General features: G+C 39.5%; 2 protein-coding genes across 2 annotated transcripts in view; both read right to left on the bottom strand.

Moving 5' to 3' along the window:
* Positions 1 to 21,789, bottom strand: part of rg (A kinase anchor protein rugose) — a 168,924-nt gene extending 147,135 nt beyond the window's left edge. Inside the window, exon 1 of the mRNA XM_088043792.1 lies at positions 21,631 to 21,789. Coding sequence (XP_087899918.1) covers positions 21,631 to 21,789 — 159 coding nt within the window. The remainder of the gene's footprint in view (positions 1 to 21,630) is intronic.
* Positions 21,790 to 22,093: 304 nt separating this feature from the next.
* On the bottom strand, positions 22,094 to 25,167 carry cos (kinesin-like protein costa). The gene is made up of 2 exons (XM_088043794.1): positions 25,044 to 25,167; positions 22,094 to 24,992 (listed from the first exon to the last, which is right to left on the bottom strand). Exon 2 carries the CDS (start codon positions 24,957 to 24,959, stop codon positions 22,212 to 22,214), a length of 2,748 nt encoding a protein of 915 aa, XP_087899920.1. The 5' UTR covers positions 24,960 to 24,992; positions 25,044 to 25,167; the 3' UTR covers positions 22,094 to 22,211.
* Between the last annotated feature and the right edge of the window lie 23 nt (positions 25,168 to 25,190).

Below are 25,190 nucleotides of genomic sequence, written 5' to 3'. Positions count from 1 at the left end.
ACCAGAAAGTTCAGCGCTTCACACTTACAGCTTCCGACAAATAGTTGATAAAACCTTTGGAAATTACAGCTGCAGCGTCAATCTTTAAAATTCTAATTAGCCACCGCATCAGCTGCCTTAAAATTTAGCCCCTTAATCCAAAGTTAAAACCATTTTTTGCTTCCATTACAAAATTAAAATTTCCATAATTCCTCCGCGTAATTATATTAATACATTTTCCCCAAGAGTGTGAATACGGCCCGGAATAAAAGACTTTGCAATTAATGTACTGACCCAATTAGCCGTCAGTAAAAGAACCTCGCGGGCAAAATGCGTGGGTCGTAAACAGACACCGAGCCGTCATCTCTAGAGACTTTAATCAACCACCCACGTGTTTGTTGCCTATCGACTTCTCCTAGAGAAAATCTCGGAAAAAAAGCGCGTGGGTAAACGACGCCTCGTTGTATCAATTAATTTCGACGATTCGAATTTTTTGGGCTCGCAGGTGCGTTATTGTCGTTACGGAATAATGTCGGGAGCGCCTGGGACCGCAAGCTTCTGAATTATGACCGAATTTAATTAACGTGGGGGTGGATTTTGCATAAATAACCGAAGATGCGGTAGAGAGTATGGAAAACGCGAAGCGGATAATTTGTGGGGAAAAATTGGCGTTTTAGAGATGTCGTGACCGCTCTAGACTTTACTTCTTAGTGCATACGAGGCGCATTTAATATTTCAAGCGTCGTCTTATTGCCACCTCAGAAGTGGAGGAGGGTACACCCTTATGAATTTTCAATAAGCTTTTAGCTAATAGCGACTAAAACCATGGTCCGTAATTCAAAGGTAAAACCCTTCATTCTGTTGATTTTCAACAAAATTTCGCATTTATACAACTCTTGTTTATTCGTTCGATGCCGTCCCTAATTAACATGTTATTTACCCTCTCATACATTCTCCTTTTTGCATAACTGAAACATGTGTATGAATACCCAATCAGGCTTGTTGTTTCCGCTAATTGAACTGTTTGTTCCCCTGGCCAACAAAACGCGTTTTTTCCAGCAATATTTTTTCGGGGGCGCGAAATTCGCCCGACCGTTAAAATCGCAAATGTCCAACAGCGCATCCACCATTTTTTCATGGCGAATTCAATTAGACCGAACAAAATTTCGGTGAAATCAAAGTCTTCCGTTTTCTCTGCGTTCATAATGAAGTGCAAATCTCGTCGGCGACAATGTTATTTATATTCAGAAAAGTTCGCATGCGAGGAGCGTTTCGAATCAATTCGAACTTCAATGCGAAACTAAACAACTTAAACCGCGACGAATTGCAAATTCTCTTGATTTAGACCTGACAACGACAAAGAAAAACGCGATCGTTTGAAGGGGCGCTCTTTAATCAATTTAGAGTAATTTGTTTGGCGACGGGAACGTTTATAATAATGGATTTTTTTCCTAACGAGCCGCCGCGAATTTTTTGCATCTTTAATTATTCCTTCTGACGAATCCATCGCTGGATGGAGTAAGAGTCTGATTTGAAAGTAAAATCGCCGAATTAATATTTACCGTTTCCACTGCATAATCGTCGGTTTAGTGGAGGTGCGATAAATTAAAAGCAGTCGACAGCCACCGGATTTAAATAAATATTTCTGTCAAGATCTCAAAACGCACATTTGTCGATTGAACGGCTCTGAAATCAAAATTAGTAACGAAGACGTTTATGGTCGTCTAGTTTTAACGCTACATTAGAGCACAATTTCGCCGACGAAGAGAAAATCCGTGTACTTGATGTGTATCGGAAATCCGGCAATGTCCGATTTAGATCTAAATCGAGCCAGCACCTAACGAACATCTTTGATTTTCTCAATCGGCAATCAAGAGCGTCATCTTCATAACCAGGCAATTATCTAAAACACGTCGAGAAATTGCGCAGTCCGCATAATGTCGTACTAATTTCGCCGTTCTGCAAAATTACCGAAACATCTCGGGGGCAATTAGATCCAAAATTGGCGTTATAATTGATTGCGAACGAGAATCGGCAGAGTGCAAAAACCCTAATAAATTTCCCGGCGATGCAAAAAGTCTCTTTAAGATCATATTTCGCGGTTTATATGCAATTCCGGCTACAAAAACACTTCAACTCCGCCATTATTGTTGTGTTGTTGTTAATAATGCCTTCCGCGGCAACCAATTCGCTCTCTAAGTGGCTCCACCTTTGTTAGTGCTCACTTCCATTCAACACTCCTGAATGGCGTCAGGAGGATTATTTATTATTAGTTATAAAGTGATTTTAATGCCTTAAAAGCATTATCGATTCAAATCCGGATAAAGCCTGCGGTTGCACAAAAAGTCATCCCAAAGGATTTATCATTTATTAAATTGACGATCTTTGGCACTGAAAGTTACATCTGTAAAGTGGTCCAATCCCCCGATTTTCATTCGCTGCATAAACAAAAATAATTGCAATAATTTATGCGCTTTCATGTGTAATATATGGGGCGACCACAAACAATAATTTCCAGTCGGGAAGTTTTAATTAAACGGAATGTAAACGCATCTGTAAAAATCGCGGCACTGATAACACTGGGTAACAAAATTTTACCAAAGTCATATTTATCTAATTTTTTTAAACGTGATTTGTGTTTGTTGTCCCCAAGAAATTTGTTTCTCGCTTTGGAAAATTAACAATTATATTCATAAAACAAAACAAAAGTGTTACAAAAACAATAAATCATGAAAATGATATGCGGTTTTACGTTAAAAATTCAGAAAGCATTTTTGTTCTTTTCCTTTTTGTTGTCCAATGGGAAATAAGTGAAACCCAAAATAGCAGTTAGTAAAATAATCGTGAAGTTCTCCAGATACTGGGATTTGTAAATGCCATTGACTACAAAGACTCACAGTTACAATGCCTTCAGACTCGAGAGGCAATTTTCACAAAAAAAAAACCCTTGACTTATCCGACTTAGAGACTTTAATGCCGAAATAGACTTCATACGCTTCCTAAAATTTTATCCCGGAAACTATTATATGTATTTCACTTATTTAATTGTTATACAGGGTGTCTCAAAATTAGCGAATTCCGAATTCAGAGCGCGGTAGGGAGAACCCAGTGGTGCTCGAAAATACTTATAAAAACACTTTCGCGCTTCCTCAAGAAGATGTAAGCACTTTAATTTTGTTCAATGCGACAACATTGCAAAACTTACATCCTGACCTATCTTATGATTTCTATTTGCATTGCTTAGATACGTTCGAAACCTCATAACTGACATTGTCAAGTAATGTCAATTTTGCCACTTTTAAGCAGCTGACGACCCAATGTGTGCTAATTTTTGGATCGCAGTCAATTGGGCTATCGCTCATTTTTTTTGAATCTAATTTTAAGACAGATTTTGTCAAAATTTATAGTTGCTTGGATCCATAGTAACAGACTAATTTCTAGCCACGTTGCCGTTCCATTTTTAAGAAAAATTACAAAAACTTAAGATTTTTTTACTCCCTAATAAAGCAAATTCGTCAAAAAATTGATTTACATTATTATTATCTACAATCATCTACATCATAAATAACAATAAACACTGGAATTTTTACCTTGCGTTTGAAGAAAATGCAGTTCAAAGAGTGCACATTCAGATCAATGTATTTTTGTGGAGAAGTCCTAAATCTTAATTTTTTTTTTCATATTTGAACTACTGAAGTGATTCTCTGCAACACTTTGCACTCGGAATTCGCGAATTTTGAGACACCCTGTATAACATCCCCCTACGTAGCAAAACAAATCTGCAAATAATTTACATAGTCATCTTGTGTCCACTTTTTAACTAGCAGTAAGAAAATATGTATAATAGCAACAGCAGCAAATTTTTCAAAATATTTTTTTTCTCTTAATATAACGACACTTCGACAAAACCAATAAATATGAAAAAAGTAACATCATTATTTTTGTTGTTACATAATGTAATTAATAAAAATTTTAGTTTGTCGGAATTTTAAATTCGAGGACTCGCGCGCTTACAATTAATTAGTTTAGAACTCCCAACAGGCAAACACTAGAAATAAAATTAAAATCCTTTGGTGTAGCTGCACACAGGAAATAAAGCTCAGCCCGCAATGCAGCACGGATCCCGTCGATAATTGGCCCGAAAACCGTTCCAAACTTAATAAATACAAACGACTTTTTCTACCTCCGGAATACAGAATCTTTTCCTCCATTGTTCCCATCACGAAAAGCTCTTTTCTCTCTCATCGTGACCCATTACGTTCGACGTTATCGATGTAGAGCTTAACTTGACAGTTCATTAATGTAATGAGCGATTTAGAGACCTTGTTGACCGTTCGAAATTCATATTGCTCGTAAAATGAGGACAAAGCCTAATCAATTACGGCGGAGCTGCCAACGTCAGAAAACGAAATTAACCGTACCAGGAAACAGTAACAAACACTTCGTCTTTCTGACGATTGTAGTACGTCTCCGAGTTTTTAAGTTAATTCCCTTGTGTCAGAACCCTGGGTATTTAATTAACCAGCCGACTAAAAGACGTACAATTTCGCTTCCTTTCGGGGCGCTAGCACCCCTGAAGTGTCATTTATATTACCCGACGACGTTCATTAAAAATGAAACACGGATTAAGTTTTGATGGTTAATTTCAGACCACTGAGCGAAAGCTGGATTTCAAACGCGAAAAAAATTCAATCACGATTTTGTTTAATTAGCGATCGCTTTTTTATTCAAATTTAACGATGCCCTCAGGACTACTAAAATGAACGAACTCATGCAGATAATAATGAACTACACCCAAAGTTTGAACAATAACTGAACGCCATTTTTACAAAGGGAAATTTTAACGAGTTTCCTTTATTTTTGATGCAATCCTCATTTGTCCCGTTAATAATAAATCAGAGCGAAATGGGATCCATATCAAATCCAAATTACTGAAACGCGAATCGAAACGTTCCCGATAGTCCAATCGCAGGATTACCTAAATAAAACATATTCCCGCTTTGATTCAACGACAATCTCTATTTCCCGCTAATCCATCAACATGATCACAAGCCTGTGTTCCATTATTACCAACCAAAATGATTAAATTTATTAAAAACAATCATGCGTCCGATAATCCTTCACTAATCCTACAGTAATGAACCCGCCATAGCTATTGATTCCGTTTCCGGGCGCCGCCCCCGGACGCCATCTGGCCGCGAACGCCACTAACTTCCAACGATTCACTTTCTTTTTCTCCCTCAGGATCTCATCGTCACCGCGAGATGTCGTCGACGCTTTTTCCCGGCGCTGCCGACGGATGGCGTCGCGAACTCGCAAACTTTTCGACTCCTCGACAGGTCTTTTCGCACGGATCAACACCCGGAACAGATCAGACAACAAAGGAAAAAAAGGAAACTCCAGAATCCGGGATTATTAATGATGCGCCGTTAGGTGCGAGCGTATTTCTCGGAGTAAAAGATTCTTTATCTGGGCCGGAGACCTCCTCATTAATCAATCGAGAGCATCTTCGCGATGTTAAAGAATAGATGGAAAAACGGGATTGCGTCTTCAATCACATTAAAAATCAATTAATTTGAGTGCCAGAGACAGAAATTGGGGTTTGGGATATGGAAAGGGTGAGGTTGGGGGTGTTGATTAAATTTTGAAGGAGTTACCGGACATTACGTCCGAAGTGGCCGTTCCGGGACGCTTAAATAAGAGATTATCGAACTACTTGAAGGATGATAGTGCCGTAAAGGTTGGAAAATTACGGCAGGATTCCACTAATATAGACGAATTCGAGAAATAGACGTAATGTGGGAGAGGTGAAAGAAGTTACAAATTTTCCCACTGCGCCCTCCTTTTTCCAATAAAGACCAAACCTGTTGAAATATGTAGGTAACTCGCCAGCTGCTCCAAGACCGAAACTATCAAAAAGGTATTGGCGAAACGAAAAAGCTTCGTTTTTCAGTCACTAAATTATAAATGAATTCCAATTTAAATAAAAAGCAAGGTTGAGATAAAACCAAATATTAAAATAGGTTCGTGTTCCCGGCGCATCCACCATATTTCCACATACCGCAACCCAATTTGGTTTTTTATTCAACATAAAACTGAGCATTCCAGTATTTCCGGCTCAATTATTACCAGAGTTTATTCCAGATCGATCACCCCTAAAAATCAGCGAGGATTCGCCCCCGGAATAAGCAATAATCCGGCAATAAAAACAAACATCTTCATTCTAAACGCAAAGCTTTCCACCCTCATACACATCTTATTCAAATTATCCAGTCTGTGATCAACCCCGCATGATATGTTCGCATCCTCTTTATCCGCATAAAAAGGATTAATTAAACTTCCCCCAAATTCCTCAACCCTAACAAAAAAGGTACGCCAACAAAAACTCCCGTAAAAATCAAATTGAAAACAGCTTACCCAAAAGACATAAATCTCGTGCCCGCTTTTTAATATATCTTTGGACGCGAGAGACCAAACCGTCTCGCTTCCCCATAAATTTCCATTATAAATTCCGACGTTTCGGCACCCGCTCACCTTCTTGTTTAAAAAATACTGCGTCCGGCCCATCGAACACCCCGGATTCCCATCATAACGTGAAGGTTTAATGGATTTCCCCCGTGACAAAAATAAACCGGAAGAAAGCGGCAATAAAATCCGGCAACCGTCAAGTGGCCCGGAATAAAATCCGGGCGTCATCGAGTGATAATTACGAGAGGATTCCAGCGCGATCTCATCAAGAAGTGTAACTTGACGCCGGCTAATTAGGAGTGGCGGAAAAAACACACACGCACCTGGGGGCGGCGCCTACGCTAATGTACGGGAAATTGACGGCGCGCCGCTGCTCGTAAACAGAGTTAAACGAGGGCAACCTCCGAGGAGTCGTATATTACCAATATTATTCCGATATTTTAATCCGAGTCGATTTATACGTCCGGTTAGCAAGTTTAGGGGCAGTTTTTTCGGTGGGAAAATAGAGCCGGTTAAGGAAAAAAGTTCGAGTTCTTAAGTAACGAGAGCAAACATCAAACGCTGCGAGAATAATAAAAGAAATCCTCGAAAAAGCTGGCAACGAAGTGGAGAGAAAAACCATCTCTCGAGTGGACATCGTCGACCGTACGAAATTAATTTCCGGTCAGAGAGCTTTAGGAGGCGAATTTTGAGGTGCGGAACGCGAGTCTCAAAAGTTTAATTATTGGACAAGACGCCACGAGCATAGAAAATAAGCTGAAAGTAAATTCGGCAATACAAATAAATGTTTAAAAATCCGGACTCTGTCCATAATTGATCAAATATTTGAACGAGTAATCGAGACCTGATCCAAATCGCCTTATTCTGCTTGTTGTCATAATAAAAATTTAAGCGTCGGTTGTTTTAGTTCCCATTTCGTGCAAACACTCCGCGAAGACTCAATTAAATTTATCTGTCAGACGAAATCCTCCAAAGTCATCATTAAAACTATTCGTCTGTCGCAGAAATCCTCGAAAACACTGAACGACGCTTTAACACTTCACCAAAGAATACTAAACATCGTTCAGCAGCACCGCTTTGAATGCGAATTCTTCGGAGTAGAAAAAAAGCACATAAGAACCCTATCTCGTACACTATTCCGCCGATTTGCAACGCATTACTCGATAATCTCGTCGTCGTCGAAATGAGATTGGGGCTGTAGCAGACGGACTTTTATGTTCGTACTGAAAAAAGCCACATTTTGCACACAAAAGTTTCATTATTTGGTCTCATACTTGATTACCTCCGACAATCTTTTCATTCTTGATTAATCCCATTTTCTCTCTATATTGTATGTTTTTCGGCGACTCGCTTAACCGTCGAATTAACGGGGAAAAAGTGAGCCAGAGCAAACAAGAGATTTAATCAACATAAAATCGCACGTATCCTCTCGAAAAAGCCGCGCAAGATGCTTAAAAGCTCGCAAATATATTCCCGTTAAACCCTTTATCCAGATAGACGATACACCCTCCTGTTTGCTCGGTCAATATTTATGCGAACAGCACACAAACAGAAATGAAAAGCGTCGCTCTTCCACATCCGTCGCGCAATAAGTGAATAATATGCTCAGATAACTGAAAAAACTCACAATGAAAGCGCCGCTTTCGACACTCAATTTTACTTAGAAAGTCGTTGTGTCGGCAAAGGCGCGACACAAAAGACGAAAGTCCTAATGAATTCCTAAGTTTTCACTCAAGACGACAAACGGCTAACACGACCAAAACACGAGCTTTTTATCCCTTTGTGAAGAAAACAACTCCTAAAGGGTTTTACGCGCCTCTGAAAGAAGCCACAAACGGCGAAACAAGCTCGGATAGCCAATTACAACCGGCGGTAACTGAGCTCGAGGAACTGTTAAAAAATTGACTGTTTCTCCTAATGCAACGTCTGCTGGAAACGAGAGCTATGACCGATTAAAAGCTCGTTATGTGCGAGGAAAGTTTATGGGTGTTCCGGATTATGGCGGAGGCGGCTCCTTCGTCACATACAAAATTTCAAATCACTGTTAATGCGAATTTATAGCCACATTTAAAATTAAAATGTATCTCCCGAGCTTTCAGGCCATCACTACTAATTTCAGTTGGTTTGCAAATGACTAATCTCGTCCAATATTTGAAATTACTATTCGGACAGCATTATTTTTCAACACGACTTTTGAACGGATTTCCCGGCGATCCGCTGAGATTGAATTTTCTTTATAAAAACCACACAGATTTTATCGGAAGTTACCTCTTACGTTAAAACGCTCTGATTGCTTGCAGGCTTTTGGAATAAAAACCGATTCAGATTTAATTTATTTATGTGTCAGCTTTAATTCCGCTGTCTGCAAAAAATCTGTAAATAACGGAAACTGGAACGAGCCTGTCCAAACCGCTCAGTCTCATCTTTAAGTGGCTATTTCGCTGAGCAACTTTTTGGCATAAATAACGTCCTGACACCAACAACTTTCGCAGCAAAAAATTATACTTTAAAATGGACGAAAAACTTTCTGAAACCAGCTTTATACGTCTCTATATTCCATTTCCAGCACTTTTGTTTTCCCGCTCCAACATTTCGCAACTTTACACAGTAATAAAAAAATTTCGCGTTGTACTTCAATGTGTAAACGCAATATAAAGCGTATGTCAGCGTCGCCCCTTTCCTTGGACTAACAGTAAACGTAGATAAAGACCTTGTTTCAGCCGTTTTCCCCGATTGAACCTTTTGCGGTTTCAATCAATCTGTTCGGTCCCTCTCGAGTTGTCCAGCCGTTTAACACTTCATCACTTCTATGCCTTCTACTGTTGCACAATCACAACCACAGATCATCGGCCTCGTCAAACTTTCCTTCTAAATCATCTCTGTTCGTGACAAGAAAAAATCTCGATAAATCCAATTAAAACTTGGACCAGTCCACAATGACCGCAAATTTTCCAGCACAGACATTTTGTCATACGAGTCGGCTGCTACGAATACAAAATTTCATTTCCATGAGACATAAAATATTCAAGAGTGGCTTTCACCGACACACCACGATCTCGGTTTTCAAAGCGAGGAGAATCACGAAAAGAGAATGTAGATTCTTCGTTTACCGCAGCATCTTTAAGCGTTCATAGAACATGGCTTTTTCACTTTCCTGGTTCTTGCGTCATCCGGGGTTAATCGACCACGAATGGGTGGGGCTCTATTTAATCATACATTGTCACGGAAAGGTAAGCCCGAAAATCCGAGGTTGAATACAGGAAACTGGCGCCTGCGAGTTCGGAAGAATTTAATTATGTTCCGTGTTAATGGCAATTTAATTAATTATGGAAGCGCGTAATGAGTACACCCGCCAGTTAGAAGAGAGTTTTTTACGGTAGCCGCAGGAGTCACATGTCGGCGTTAATTATAACGGAAGTGTTGCCAACTTTGCGAAAACATGGTACAAACAGACTGTATTGTTGGGGAACATGACAACTGCTTAAAGTGGTGGATGCGCCGGGTTGAATAAAACCGCAGAAAATACGATCTTAATAAGCTCCGTTTATTGGTTCAATAAGTAAGAAATATGACGTCATCAATCCACGCCGGATAACAAGTACAAAAGTTTTAATGTGATATATTGACCTACATCCAGGAAACGACCAAAAATCTGCCAACATATCCAACTCCAATTGTCCACAATTTATAGACGGGAAGCCGAGCTAGAAAAAGTAAAAGCTTCTCCTGTTCCTCGAACACAAGATGAAAAGAAAACAAATCATATTAAGCTACTATATTGTTCCAGAAGCAAGAAACATAACGTCATCTAAACTTACTACAAACACTTGAGTTTCACGTTATAAAAACGTCAGTAAAAAATTCCTCGGGCTTATGAGCTGAAAGACATTTTACATTGTTCTCGTACGAAAAGTTCTTCAAGGCCCTAAGTGCCACGAACTGCTATTTAACGAGAATTATAGCATGTATGATGGCTGCATCTTGAAGGAATTTACAAAGGTTAAGTGTTCCATTAAGAGAGCGCAAAAAAGAACGATACGAGAGGAACTTCAACGGTTAGTGAACACCTCTTGCGAAACAAGTTCGCTCCAGGCTATGCTTTGATCCAATTAGTTTAATATAGAGTATAACGGACGCCAATGGAATTAATCTTCAAGTTAGTTAATTTTTCATGGGAGTTGAAAAGTGTCGGTCGAATATTGATTAATACCCTTTCCCGGGAAAGATCTCCTCAAAATCAAATTACAGAGTGTAATTTTCAGAGGTTCGAATAAAATTTGATTTTGAAATTAGCACAATTACGACTTTACTCAATCACTGTCAGTTCAGTTCTGTGATCCTTTTGACCACTTCACTAACAACTGAATCTATTGTGATGTCTTCATTGCCCACTCGACTGTTAGTTACTCCATTTACCACTAATTGCTAAATCCACGTCTAGGATCTATTTGTGTGCATTCAGACATCAAAAGGGAAAACGTCGACTGTAAACAAAGTCGCAACGTTTTAGACCGATCCGATCATCTTCAGGACACAAAGCCGCCTCATTACCGTAAAAGATTCGATCCGATTAGGGTAAAACTCCCAATAATCGGCACCATTAGCAGATTTATCAACTTCAAAACGATGAATAAAATTGAATTTTTCTTCTATGATTGTTATTTTTTTTAGAAAAACGTTAATTTGTTGTAAAAATAGTTGTTAACCTCCAGATAATGTTAAAAACTCGTAAATCTTCAAAATTCACAAGACACAGCATTCAGCTAATTATTTTTTGCCAATAGTCGGCACCCTTTCAAAACACTCCAGGGGATTACCAACATTGCAAAATTGTAAATTGGTATAAATAATAGTTATTATTCTCAAAAAAAAAACTTATTTATTGTAAAAGTCTCTTTTCCTAGTTTTATATTTTTGGCTCAGAATAGCACATTGGCTTTCGGCTTCTTTTCTCTATAAATTTCCTTTGTCTTTTTCGACTCTTAGACAATTTTTTTTCGCTTTCTTGTCCAAATATGGGTTCCAATTTAAAATTGTTGAATATCGCCCAAAAGATACTAAGACATTTAGAAAAATTTTAAAATCATCAGTTTATAGTAAATTAAAAACCATTTAATTTGTTTTTTAAATTTTTGAAATCGGTTCATAAATAAAAATTCTACAACTCCTGCCGTTTTAAAAAAATCACCCTGTATTCTGTAGTAGTAACCTTACTTTAGTATAAAATATCAAGACATTACTGAAGAGAAATAGATTTTAACAGAAAGTTACTGATCATTTTATCATTTTTTTTAAAAGTACACTTCACCATTTCAAATTAGATACAAACAGTGGTGTTAAATAAATGTTAAATGTTAATTTTTATTTGGGAATTTTATCATAAGTAGGCATGCTGGTTATTCAATAATCGGCACTGCTCTTTATTAGTTATGTGGTGAAAAAATAGTTATGTGGAAAAAACGTATGGCGAATGCCGAGTATTGGAGGGGGTGCCGACTCTATTAGTAATTTTACCCTAATTAACTATCATCGGTTCAAAAACCCCAAAAAGGCACACATTCTAAATATAAAATCGAGAATGTCGACGAGTCTAATCGATACAATCGTGTACCCTCTTGCACTGACGTCTCCTATCTCCAAATTCAATCCACGAGATGGAAATTGTTGCCATAAATTCAGGGGGCTAAACTAGAATGCACGGCGTTGCCAACCTTGGAATAACACAAACACATTAACTAAGTTAACACAAACAAATCTGCAATGATATCGTTTACCGCAAATCCTAGTCTAACGTTTGATTAAATCACAAATTATCTCCGGAACGACGCCGTATTGATCTTGTGCCATACGAACATCCTTCATGCTTTCATTCACAGTCTGATAGAACTCATAAAGTCGGTGAGGGCTCTCCTGGACACCGGACGTTTCCTGGGCGCCATCCGCAAAAAATAGATAAATTTTCTCTCGGAAAATTTCTGACCGCTCTCGCGCATTTTGCATTGAAAGGCTAATTCGGTCACTGCTATATTCGTATGTAGATCACAAGCCTGTGTCACTCGTCGCAACCGGAAAAGTTCTTGAATAAAACAGCAGCCCAACCCTAATGGGGCCGCAGTTGTCTCTTTGTTTGGTGCTGCTGCGGCGCATTGTTCGTTACTCTTGCAACCCGCCAATAAATATTGATGGAGTGACGAGATTATTGACGGGATAGCGTTGACGTTCCCGTCACTGATTAAAAATTCCACTTGACACGGAAGACACATTAACTGTCCATTTAAATGCATCCGCTTTTTCCGCCCTAAAACTTTCATCGTTTTGTTTATGGTTGCGTAACGTCCTCAAAGACAAAGTGGGGACCTTCCAGGAACTCTAACTATGAGATTTAATTTATTTTGCGCAAAATGACAACGGTAATAATACGGTGGGATTGTTGGGGCCCGAGGTCGACAAACCCGAATTCCTCAAAATTATCTTAAAGCGAAAAAGCTCGTTCACGCAACATGTGCAAGCTCGCTCCGGGCGAGACTTTCCCCGATCCATCTTTTGTTCGAGTCGCAACTGGAGGAATTAAGTTCCTAGAGGTCCCAACAAACACTCGCACTTTTTCTTTGGACGCCACGTGAGGCAAATTAATCAAAGTTTTCCCTAAAAACCAGCACACGTCTTCTCCGAATTCCGCAACAAGAAAACAAAGCCGCTTTTCTATAAACATGAGCGCTCAAACCCGAATCCGACAAAAACCCCAGGACCGGACTAGAATTTCCTCTTTATCCTCGTTATCTGTGCGAGCTTTGTGTGAGTAATGAGCCTTGTCTGTTACATTGTGGTCTGCGGTGATTGCCGCCCCACGTAACATTGTTCATATATGGTGGAGGCGCCGGGCAAAATCCGAGCGTCTTCGGAAGTTATTTTCGTCATTTAACGAACAATTAATTTCTGATTTTTGCAGCGATAAAAAACGTGCTATTAACTGGGAACTCATCAAGAGACGGCAAAGAAGCGCAGACTTTTTCAAAAAATAATAAAAGCCACGCGTGAGCCGACTGGGTTAACGGAGGCAGTTAGTCCATCGATTTTCCTACGAAAGATGCTTCGCTCGGTTGAAACAAAGCGGAAAGCTGCATTTTTCATCCGATTAAAACAACGCAGCCTAATTGCAGGTTTTTCTTGGCAGGCATCACGAACGTGTCATTGAATTCTTTACGAGAGCTTTATGGATAGAATGTCGATTTGCTGCGATCGATATTCACGGTACAAGCTCGTCCCGTTTAGTGTCATCGAGGAAGCATAATAAATATCGGAGTAAAAAAACACTCGGCACCTGAATGATAGTCAAGTAAATGCCATCTTAAAGAATTTATTTTAGGACGCTACGCTTCCAGATTTAGGTCAGCGAGCGGCCAAAAGTCGGCTTAAAACAAGGGCTTAGAAGCAATTTTAAAGAAAAATCTAAACTGAAGTTAATAGCTAATGTCACACACCATAATACTGTTTGATTTGTTGAGAAAAAGAGACGTTGGACGGAGAACTTTATGTAGTCATTACTTGCAAAGTTTCAACTGTACAAGTTGTGTACTCTCTAATTTATGTTCTATTGGTTTCTGTTGTTTGTTTGATCTCCGACAAAATTTTAGATGTTGGTGCCACAAAGTCACAATAAAAACGATTTATATTTGTCCCGGCAATGATTTGTTAGTGTTAACACTTAAATTTTATTGTTATTTATTGAACGCTTGTTGTTGGAGTGCTACACGTACTAAAACTTAACGTTGGTATAAACACGAAATGATCAACTTTGTAGCTGCTAAAAATAAGCAAATCCCAAAAATAGAAGAGTAAAATTATGAATATTCACCACCCTTTCATCTTTAAATATTAAAAATCCCGCAACGGACCCACACCAGCTTATAATTATTGCAAATATCTCACTGAATTGAGCAAATGTTTGATCAACTCTCCTTACACAATAACAAGAATAGAAACCGTATCGATTTTCAATATCGCCCCCACTGTATGTAAGAATTACTCCCGAGTACCTCTGAGTATCCTCCAATCAAGCACCATTAAACAATCTCAAGAAGAAAAAAACAAAACGAAATATCCCTAAAAATCTCAGTTTTATAGCCCAACAAAAGCGCACAACGTGCTGATAAATTTTTTATTCGTTCCTCGCACACATCTGTGTTGGAAAAACAATAAAATCCGAAGGTTGAAACAAGTCGAAAACCGCTTTGCACGTCGTATTTTGAATTAGAAGGAAAAGTGAACTCTTTGTTTACTGAAGGTCCGTGCCAATTTCCGCTATTTTTTTCGTATGTGTTTTAATATCCGCTCGCACCCACGTTATGGAACAATTTGCAACTCGAGCATGAACAGGAAAGTAACACAATAGCAACACTTAATTCAGGTAATGAGTGGAAATGGGGGAATTATGGAAAATTGAAAAGACGCTGAAATGCGCGCAAATATTTCAGGAGTAAATCTCTCCTGAATTCATGCAGTTTGACGCAGCTCAATTACCCCCAATTAACCCCATTGCACCGAAGGAGCGATCTCAATTGCAGCGCTTGTTCTTTCGAACAATTGACTCCCGACTTGTTTTTGGTACTCCAAGAACACCACGCAACTCCGAGTTGACCCATTGAAACCGTAACAGTGCGCTTCTACAGGATTTCCGGGCTCTTCGCCCTCTCTAATAACTCAATTAGAGAACGAGGCGTTATTAACTATAAGAGACCTCGTTATAAATAAATAATCACCGGAATGAAATTTAGATGAGCTTCGAGAACGACAGGATCAGCCGGCTTTGTTTTCTCGGTTGCTCCAGAAATGTTTACGGTGGAATCGATTGGTAAGGCCACACCTCTCGGGTGCGGAATCCTCTTCATCCACTTCGCCCGCGGTATTTATTGCCAAACATGGCCAATTTACGATGTTTTCAAATCTACAACATACCGACAGACGACGATCAAAGCGAAAAACAGTGCCTGGGACGTCCTCGACCCCAATTACCTCGACTTTCGGTGTTCCCGCTTTGCTAGACGAACGAAACTCGACGAGAGTTTAATAAAAATCAAGGAATTAGTTTCGGGGTTGGGAGACCAAAAGACGGCGGAAAAGTTGGAACGATTGGGTTTTAGCAATGCTTGGCTTTGGACGCCGCGGTTCCAATAAAAGGCCTTAAAAGTCAAACGGATTTTTAGGGTCCTTCTAAAATTGGCTTCAATTCGACCCAATTTTGGCACCACAGTGATGCGATTCTGTGCGCGTAGTTTCGAGATTCTCAGATTCCAAAATATACATTTAAATGTCTAAAATTATATTCTTTTTGAGCACAGAATCTTCTATTAAAAACTCTGACTATAAGATTCTAAATCGCTAATCGTATCTACAACTAGTCTTTAGGTTCGACCAAACCAAGGGGTTAATCTCCCTGAAAAATATATTGGTCTTAAGAAATCAGGAGAAATCGATAAAAAATCACTAGAAAACCAGGGGAAATCATTAGGACATCAGAGGCAATCAACAGAAAATCAAGAAAAGTTAGACAAAATCACAAGATCCTCAGAGAAATTTAGACAAAATCACAAAGAAAGAAGAAAAAGTTGAACAAAATCACAATGAGATCAGGAGAAGTTTTACGAAATCACAAAGAAATAAGGGGAAGTTGGACGAAATCACAAAGAAAATTTAACCGAAATCACACGAAAATAAGGAGAGGTGGGACGAAATCACTAAGACATAAGAGAAAGTTAGACGAAATCACAAGAAAATCAGGGAAAGTTTTACAAAATCACTAGGAAATAAATCAAAGTTGAACAAAATAACAAGAAAATCAGGGAAATTTAGACGAAATCATAAAAAAATAAGGAGAGATTGAACAAAATCACAATGATAACAGACGAAGTTTTACAAAATCACAAGAAAATAAGCAGAAGTTGGACGAAATAACAAGGAAATCATAGGAATTTAGACAAAATCACAAGAAAATAGAGAGAGGTGAGACAAAATCATAAAAAAATCAGAAGAAGTTTTACAAAATCACACGGAAATTAGGGAAAGTCAGATGTAATTTTTGAAAAGTATTATCTCCTGGTGTTCGACAGTACAAACATTTATTTTATAACTTTATATTTCTCTTCTTCCAAAAAAATCGCTTATATTCTACTGTTCCCCGTTGAATTTTAAAGTTTTATTGATCTGTTCTGTCTGGTCATTGCTAATTATTAAGTTCAAAATCAACGATACAAACAGCGGAAAAAGCTAAAAGCGTAAAACTACAAAACATTAGTATAAAATTAGAACTCCACACTTTGATTGATCGTAGTAGCAACTGTTTAAACAGCAAAACCCTCAACACTGTTGCTCCCTTGCAGACCAGCGATTGACTCTTAAAGTGGCCCTCTCCACTTCCAAACCACCTCTCTATTTCCGTACCAAAACCCCCATACATAATGAGATTAACCCGAGGAAAGTGACTCGAAATCTAATTATCGCGATGACTGGTTCCTTTCTCCACGAGTCCATCGATCCAAAAGGACGTCGTTAATCGCTTTCGAATTCGTTATTTTGATTCCGTTCCGGGATTTTTTCAGGCCTTAGACAAAGGCGTCTCTCCCTCGTCACCGATGAATTCCTGGGTCGATTAAAACTCTCCCTTCCTCGTAACTCGATTATGTAAATAATCCTAGAGAATAACGAACATCGCTCGGTCTACGCAACACAACGAGGCATGTTGTGAAGGTCCGACGAAATCATCTCTCTGGTGAAAATCGATGCTGTTTGGACGGAAAATGAGCGACGAAGAGTAAATTTTCATGAACACATTTGGGGGAATTACTGCGACGCTTTTTCCCAAACGAATCTGATTACGATAATTTTTTAGGAAGTGAAAACGAAGTCAAAAGAGGCGAGGATGTTTTACTCGAAAGATCGAAATACAAACAGTTTTCTAATGATTTCGGTAACTGCGACTCGATCATCTAATTTAAAAAATGGTGGAGGCGCCGTGTTTTATAATGAGATTTGTAAAAAATCTTTGTCCTTCGCATTGCAAAACCGCTTTGAGCCCCGAAGCAGATGGAGATCTGTCTGATTATGAATTGTTCCTTTCTGCGTTCATAAATCATGTCGCGATTGCCCTCGAAAATTAAAATATAAAAAGACGGCAAACACCGAAGAAAGGGTTGAAACTTCTCAACATTATTTAATGTTGTTAATCGTCCGGAGGCGGATAAAGTCGCCGGGGTGATAATTAAAATTGAGAAGTCCCTCATAAATTAAAAAATTCTGCAAACAAACCCGCTGCGCTCTCTCAACGTCAACAAATTAACGTGAATCTCTCCCGAAACGCGGCCGCCGTTGCCGCCACCTCGGCCATTTCCATTTTATCTACGTACGGACCAGGACGTGCTTTGTTTGAACGTGAACAAAACATGGTACGAATTAATTCGGGGCTCAACCCGGTCGCCTCCCTTATTCAATTCCAACATATTGGAAGCTAATACACATCCATAAATCCGAGGCGCCGTAGGCGCCCTAAGCCCTACTGGGCTTATTTTAAACCTTCGACTAATTCGCTCGATAAATATGCACCTGTTCTAGCGACGTAATTAACGTTAATGCCTTCATTATCGCATAATTTATCCACGAGCGTAAACTTGGCGGAAATAAAAAGAAAGAACGCCGTTTGCGCGACTTTACGTCTTATGAATGCTTAAAATCGTCTTTTTGGGCTTCTTTGATTAGATTAAAATGCCTGTTTAAAGTCTGGAGTGGTCATAAAACGGCTGCGGAAGTTTTAATGCTCACGCAGATTATGGCAACGGCTCGGAATTCCTCCCAACATGCAAAACTCCAAAATTATTTAACAACTGAGCTCTGAAATCCTCAATCACAAAAAAGATGCATAAACCACTCCCGACATGTTCGTTTGTTTGCAGCGAATAAATTTTTCACATGCTTGAATACATCTAGAAAGTTTCCACTAAAATATTCAGAAATAATAAAGTGAAAAATCGATTGAAATGTGCACAATGTCATCGTTTCAGCTTGTTTACAAATTCCACAGTGCCATTTTACCACAGCGATTTCATTCCAACTCAAAATCAATTAAAAACACACCTCGATATTTATTTGTATTGCGAAACCGAAGCTGTACCACATTAATTTAACCATTACAAAATCCTTTTAAGCTTCGAAATCCCACATTTGTAAACGTCGCACTTGCTAAAGCGATTCGCCGATAAAAAAAATATTCTCTTCTTTGTTTCGTTTTTTTCCAATATCGCTGATTTTTCGCGGGTTCGGCGAAGATTTATTAAATTTTCAATTCCATTTAATGACGACGTGTAAACACAACGCTTAAATAAAGTTTTAATTAAAATGTTTAGATCGATGAGATTATTTTCCAGTCGTTAGGTGGCAAAATATTGTGTGTGATTAAACGAGACAAAAGCCTATTTTAAACGCGTCATTTATCGTTCAGTGCTTCATTTCCATCTGACAGAATACATTAATTTGCGATTAAGAAGTCATCTTTATTTAAGCGCTAATCATTTTACAACTTTCTCTTATCTTTATTGCCATGCCATGGCGATATTTCCTGACTGAGCATTTTTTTGCAATAACGTCGCCGACAAAACGACAAGCGGAGAAACAAAGTATGCGAATCGTTATCAGTTTCGTAAAAAATCTTGAAACTCTTTAATTTATCAGCAACAAAAACGATCGAACCTTTTTTTATCAAATCAATGCGGAACTCCGGACGGTTCTTTCGCAATTTATAACGAGAATTCATAAGTGGTCGATTGTGTCCACACTTCATTTTTAGAAAAGTAAAGTTCAAAATACTGTGCGTGGATGTGATAAAAATCAGAATTTCTGATTGCATTTCGTACTTTATTAGGTGAGTTTATTTAGGCCGTTCTACAAATACGAGTTTTAATCGGATAAATGAAAAATTCTCTGATAAAAATGAACGTTTGCTTGTTTACTCCCAACCCGAATACTGACGCTAATAGGCTTTAGAATTCGAATGATGTTGGTACCCGTGCATGTTATCTCTCCTGACAGGTTAAGGTCGGACATTAATTGATACGCAATACCGTTGATTGGTCGTCGATTTTACAGTCACAATTTCGCGTTGCATTGATTCGCTCATAACGTTTATTTAGGTCGGCGACGTGGTCTTTGGAATACAAATTGTGTTGGTAGCCCTGACAGTACTACCAACATGTCCTGTCGATTAATTATCTCGCAAAAATGTTTAGTTTGACGGGTTTTCCTTCTGGAATACTCGCACGCAGCTCCAGATCGGTTTAAACGTATTGCTGAAGAAATATTTCTAGCGAATTTGTCAACTCCAAAATCCGTCAACTTCGTCGAGGGACTTTGATGTTGAGAAGTTTCACTTGGTCATGTTTTCGTGAAAATTCGTTACGTTATTCGACGAACACCTGAGATATAAACGAATTGTTTTCGAGGTTTCAGGAAATTAACATTTGACCATTGAAGTAGAAGCTTTGCTGGTGTCATCTTGTAGGGTAACACTAGCAATAATTGGCACCATTAGCAGATTTTTAAACTTCAAAACGCTGTATAAAACTGAATTCTTGTTCTACGCCTGTATTATTGTTGTTATTTTCCTTAGGAAAGCTTTAATTTGTTGTAAAAATAGTAACATAATGATAAAAACTCGTAAATCTTCAAACTTGATTCTAACAAAAATTATTTATTATAAATTTGTCTTTTTGGACTCTTAGACAATTTTTTTCGCTTTCTTTTCCAAATGGATTTTTTATATTCTGTGGTAGCAACCTTAATTAGTGAGGAGAAATAGATTTTGACAGGAAGTTACTTATCCTTTTATCATTTTATTTTTAAAAGTACATTTCACCATTTCAAATTAGATACAAACAGTGTTAAATAAATGTTAACTGTTAATTTTTATTTAGGGATTTTATCATAAGTAGGTATATTGGATAATTTATTAGTTATGCGGTAAAAAAATAGTTATGTGAAAAAAACGTATGGCGGGTGCCGAGTATTAGTAGTTTTACCTTACAAGGTGTTTATAAATCTAGCAATAATGGAGGCTCTGCCATGCACTATTTTGCCACTTTGTTTTCATAGTGAAAATGACTATGTTTAAGTATACTTAAAATGTCACTCACGTCAATGACATTTCAGTTACTAATTTTGTGTCTAACGGGTCGATTTCAAGTCACTGCGTTAACGCAAATTTGCAACCGTTGCCAAGGTATGAGCAATGTGATTGGCGTTGCTATGTTGCAAATGGGATTTGCAGTAACGCAAGTCACACTTGAAATCGACCCCTAAGTCTTTGATTTTCAGGTTTCAAACCATAACTAGAACAGTTTGTTTGTCAAAATTAACTTTAGTCCACGATTGAACTTAACTGCAAATGTCAGTTGACAAATCTAAACCCATTTCCAGCATTTGATGCTAGAAACATTTATAAACACCTTGTATTTTAAATGGTTCCTAGTTCGAGGAAAAAAGTCTAATCCAATAAAAATCAGTCATGTGTTTATGCAATCAATAGAAAATTGCACAAGTCAGAAAAACTAGGTTTTACAAATGTTCGTGCAAAGACTATTTGCGCTTGCATCATGTAAATTCCATCCGCGGGTAAATTATATTATAACGAAGCAATTTGATATGGATACATGTGAATAATACAGGTAGTTATGATCATATGGCTCCATAAACAAGGCCTGAGATAACAATGCATCGTTCGGAATGAAACATTTTTTAGTATCAAAGGTAGAAAATCGAGCAAACGAACAGTTGAATAATCAATCACAAATACAAGGTCGAACGTGAGGTAGAAAAAACAGGATAAATGACAGATTATAATTGCATAAAACAGGTAGAAAGTCGCAACGCCAACAGATTAAATTGAGCGTGAAAAAAACTGTTTACAAACTAAACCATTAACTGTGACCATCCAAAACCATCTAATTCCCTCGAAAAGAGGTAAATATAACCATGTTATAGATAACAGGTATCTTAGTACCAGGTTTATAACATTACACGTTGTACGTCGGACGTCACGCCCACCTCACACGTTACAAAACAACGTTTCGGCCCCAGGAGAGCCTCTTCATGTTTGTTTACTGCAGGTTATGGCGCCCCCAGGTCAAGCCACCCCTGACTTACCAACTGTAGAACGGTGTTGACGACTTCCCTGTTGGAAACTTGTCCGACTTCGATGAGTCCAATAAGAACAGCGAATTTAAGACTATCGTTCATAGCCATTCTCACCACTTCTTCGGGGTGTTTGATGTCACTTAGTGGCGGTTTCGTCAAATCCGCCATCGCGTCAATTTAATTGTTTTTCACACTCAAAACACTTTTAACCACCACTAAAAACAACACAAAACACGAAAATTTACCATCACGTTAGTACAGCACGTAGGTACTTCTGCCATGTTGAAAGATGACAGGCCGGTTGTCTCTGCTAGTGTTATCACGGGGTTTTTTAGGCGCAGAGGGTTGCACTGCTATCGCCGAAAACGTCAACTGTCAGCTGATGGACACCTAATGACAGGACGCAAGCGCGCTGCCAATGCAGCAAAGCTAAAATCACCAGCGAAGCGCTACTTTCAAGGAAACAACATTCTGCTCTTAGAATCACATTTATTATAGTACTTAACTAAATCGGTTACATGTATTCGATAACTCCGCTCAACTTATTGTCCTACAGCTAGAATGGGATCCAATAAATTACAACCCTCTCTTCAACTCTTCCGTGTCTTCTGCAAGATTATCTTGTTCTTCTCAATGGTAACCTTCGCCGGCGCTTGGTGAGAATCAGGCGCCGACTGCTCCCGATACGTTGTATACGTGCTCGCCTCAGCAACCTGCAGGGTGACTCTCGGGGGCTTGAAACCATTCAACCCCGTCAAAACCCTCTCGTTCTTATCCTTCGTGAAATTCCTCAACAGCTTGTACAACATATTCTCGTGCTGCTGTTGCAAACTCGCGATCCTCCGGTCAGCGTTGGATCTTTCCAACTGAAGATTGTGCCTCAAATTCAACACACAATAAGCCATCTTCTCATGCTTGTTCTCAATATCCACGATCTGCAGCTCGAGCTTCTTCCCACTGCTTCGGAGATCTAAGATTTTTTCAAAGTATCTATGAAGAAGAATCCTCATTTCGTTCTCGCTCAATTTGAAGAAACGTTCCATAAGCATCCGGTCGCTGCGTTCTTCCAATTCGCGCAATGGGTGGTGACCGCATAGGATAGAGTTCTTGTACTCCATAATGAGATCAATAGCCTCCACTGCTTCTTCGTACTGGAGGAGTCTCAGCTCGTCGGCTTCGTTGAGTATTTTTTGATTTTGTGACTGTACGTCGATTTTACAACGCATCTCTAACAAGTAGTCGCGGGTCTTCCGCAGCTTCCGGATCTCGTGGTGGAGACTCTCTAGTTCTTCGTCGTTGAGAGAAACATTAGAGGTGTTGGAGGAGTTGAGAAGCGCCACGACTTTGTCCGGAGTCTTCTTATCGAAGCTTTCGCAGCTGCTTTTGCTGCTCTTCTTCGCCTTCTCCTCCCGGAGTTGCTTCTCGTAGAGCTGCTTGTACTTTTCCTTTTGCTGCTTGTACTTCTTGAGCTTCTCCAGCTGCTTCTTCGAGGTGTAGATATCGTTTTCTAATTCAAGGAGTCGTTTCCCGTCTTCGGTGATGCTCTTCAAGGATTCCACGTCTCGGAGCTTCTCCTCTAAAGCCTCCTTCTCGTTCTTGTATTTACCTTCCAGGAGATGATTCTTCTGCTGTCGCGCCTTATGAAGTTTGACCTCGGCGTTGTTGTGTTCCACCCTCAGGAGTTTACAGCGCGCTAAGATCTGATCGTGGGCACTAGACTTGGTCTCTTTGTGCCTCAGAAGACTCTCTAGAAGATTCTCCTTGACTTTAATGGTCTTCTCCAAGTCGCTGATTTTCTTCTGATTGAGCTCCAAAGCCGTGACGATCTGCTTCAAGATCTTCTTCTTTGCCTCGTACGCGACTGTTGCAGCTTCAATGATTTTCTCGCTGTCTTCACATTCTTCGCTAATTTTCGACGCGGTGAGCGAAGGTTGGAACTCTTCAGCGGAATGAATGCTTCCTCTTCTTCCACGAGCGCCTTTCATATGGTACTCGTTGTTGGAACTCCCAACGCTTTCTTTGGTGCAAGAACTGACGGCGACGTCCGCTGCGTTACCCTGAGACACTAAACGATCCGTGCTGACGCGGAATTCAGCCATCAGACTGTGGACTTTGTCCAACAAAGTCTCTTTTTCTTCCTCTTCAATAGCTTCGCTTTCGCTGCTTTCACAACTATCTTCGATTTCTTCTTCGATTCGTTCGAGTGAACGATGGGGCTCGGAGTTTTCGCTAAGACAGTCTTCGCACTCTTGTTTGAGCATCAGCCATTGAGAAATCTGCTCTTGCTCGGTTTTGGGGAGGAATTCGTTAGAAACTAGTCTTTGGAAGAGTTCTTCGGCGTTTGATACCAGTTTTAGTAGTTGATTGGCGGCGAACTGAAGACCGAAAACGTCGCAGTTTTCTTGCGTTGATTCGAAAGTCGTGTAGGAGTTAACAGTGACGAAGTTTTTTATCATTTGGGCCCTCATAGCTAATTGTAATGTGTACATAGTCTCAGTAAAGTCTTGAATTAACGGGGAGACGCAACACAGGAGGAGTGTCTTCGCGCGCCCCCCGAAAGAGTCCTTAAGTAAAGTCGTGAGGACAGATTGAGTATATGGCACGTAATGATTGTACTGCGTCTCTGAAAGAGTCATAATGCATCTCTGCAGCGTCTGGATCCCCAAATCTGTCGGGATGGTCTGCATCATTCCATTACTATCATAGACTAAGACTTTCTCGCTCCCGGCGAGATCCGCAAAACTCGCAGTGGAAATCCTGTGTTGGACTGTTGTGTCTACAACCCACTGCTGTTCCAACGTCAATGTGAATAAAGTGTGGGCGCATTTGGGGGCTATATTTGACATCCCCACTTGAATCAACTGAAAGACGTCGCTGATATTCCCGCATTCTATGCTCCCGACGCCTAGTAAATCCTGGACGCTCTCTCCACAAATCTGCGACCATGTGATATGCACCGACCAAGTCCTGTCTCTGTACTGCTTCATCTTCGCGAAGATTTCGCGGATAAAACGCGGGATGATCCCATGTTCTGATTCACTAGAAGCGCAGTGAAATCCTGGCCCCAAAAGTGTGTATGACTTGCCAGATCCTGACTGCCCCAAAGTCACCACAGAAACGTCGCAACCCTCAACCAAATAATTGACCAAGGGGGCCACAGATGTGGCGAAAACTGTGTTTTGGCAACAATTGGTTGGTAATGCGTAATTCACGGGGTAGTTGTGGGAATTAGCCAATTGGATGGTGTTGTTGATTGTATTCGATTGAACACAGACCAAATCGGGACTGGTGAACCCGACTGGGCTAATTCGTACCGCAGTCTCTATGTTTAGCTCCATTGTGGGGGGCGGAAATTCAACCCATTATATAACCTACAACACACACAAAGTGAATTTCGGACCGAAATCACGAGATTATTATACCCAGGGCTTTGATGTCCTTGTCACGGATACAGCAATTTATTAAAAATCAATGCAATTTGAATGCATTTTGCGTTCAGACACAACAGAAAGTAGGGATTTTCCTTTTTCCACTAAATGGAATGACAGCTACATGTCAAAAACACGCGG

The sequence above is a fragment of the Gnatocerus cornutus genome, chromosome 8 (genome assembly GCF_029298725.1).
Source record: "Gnatocerus cornutus isolate USDA-ARS CGAHR chromosome 8, icGnaCorn1.1, whole genome shotgun sequence".
Lineage (NCBI taxonomy): Eukaryota > Metazoa > Arthropoda > Insecta > Coleoptera > Tenebrionidae > Gnatocerus > Gnatocerus cornutus.
This window is presented reverse-complemented; position numbering and strand designations above follow the sequence as displayed.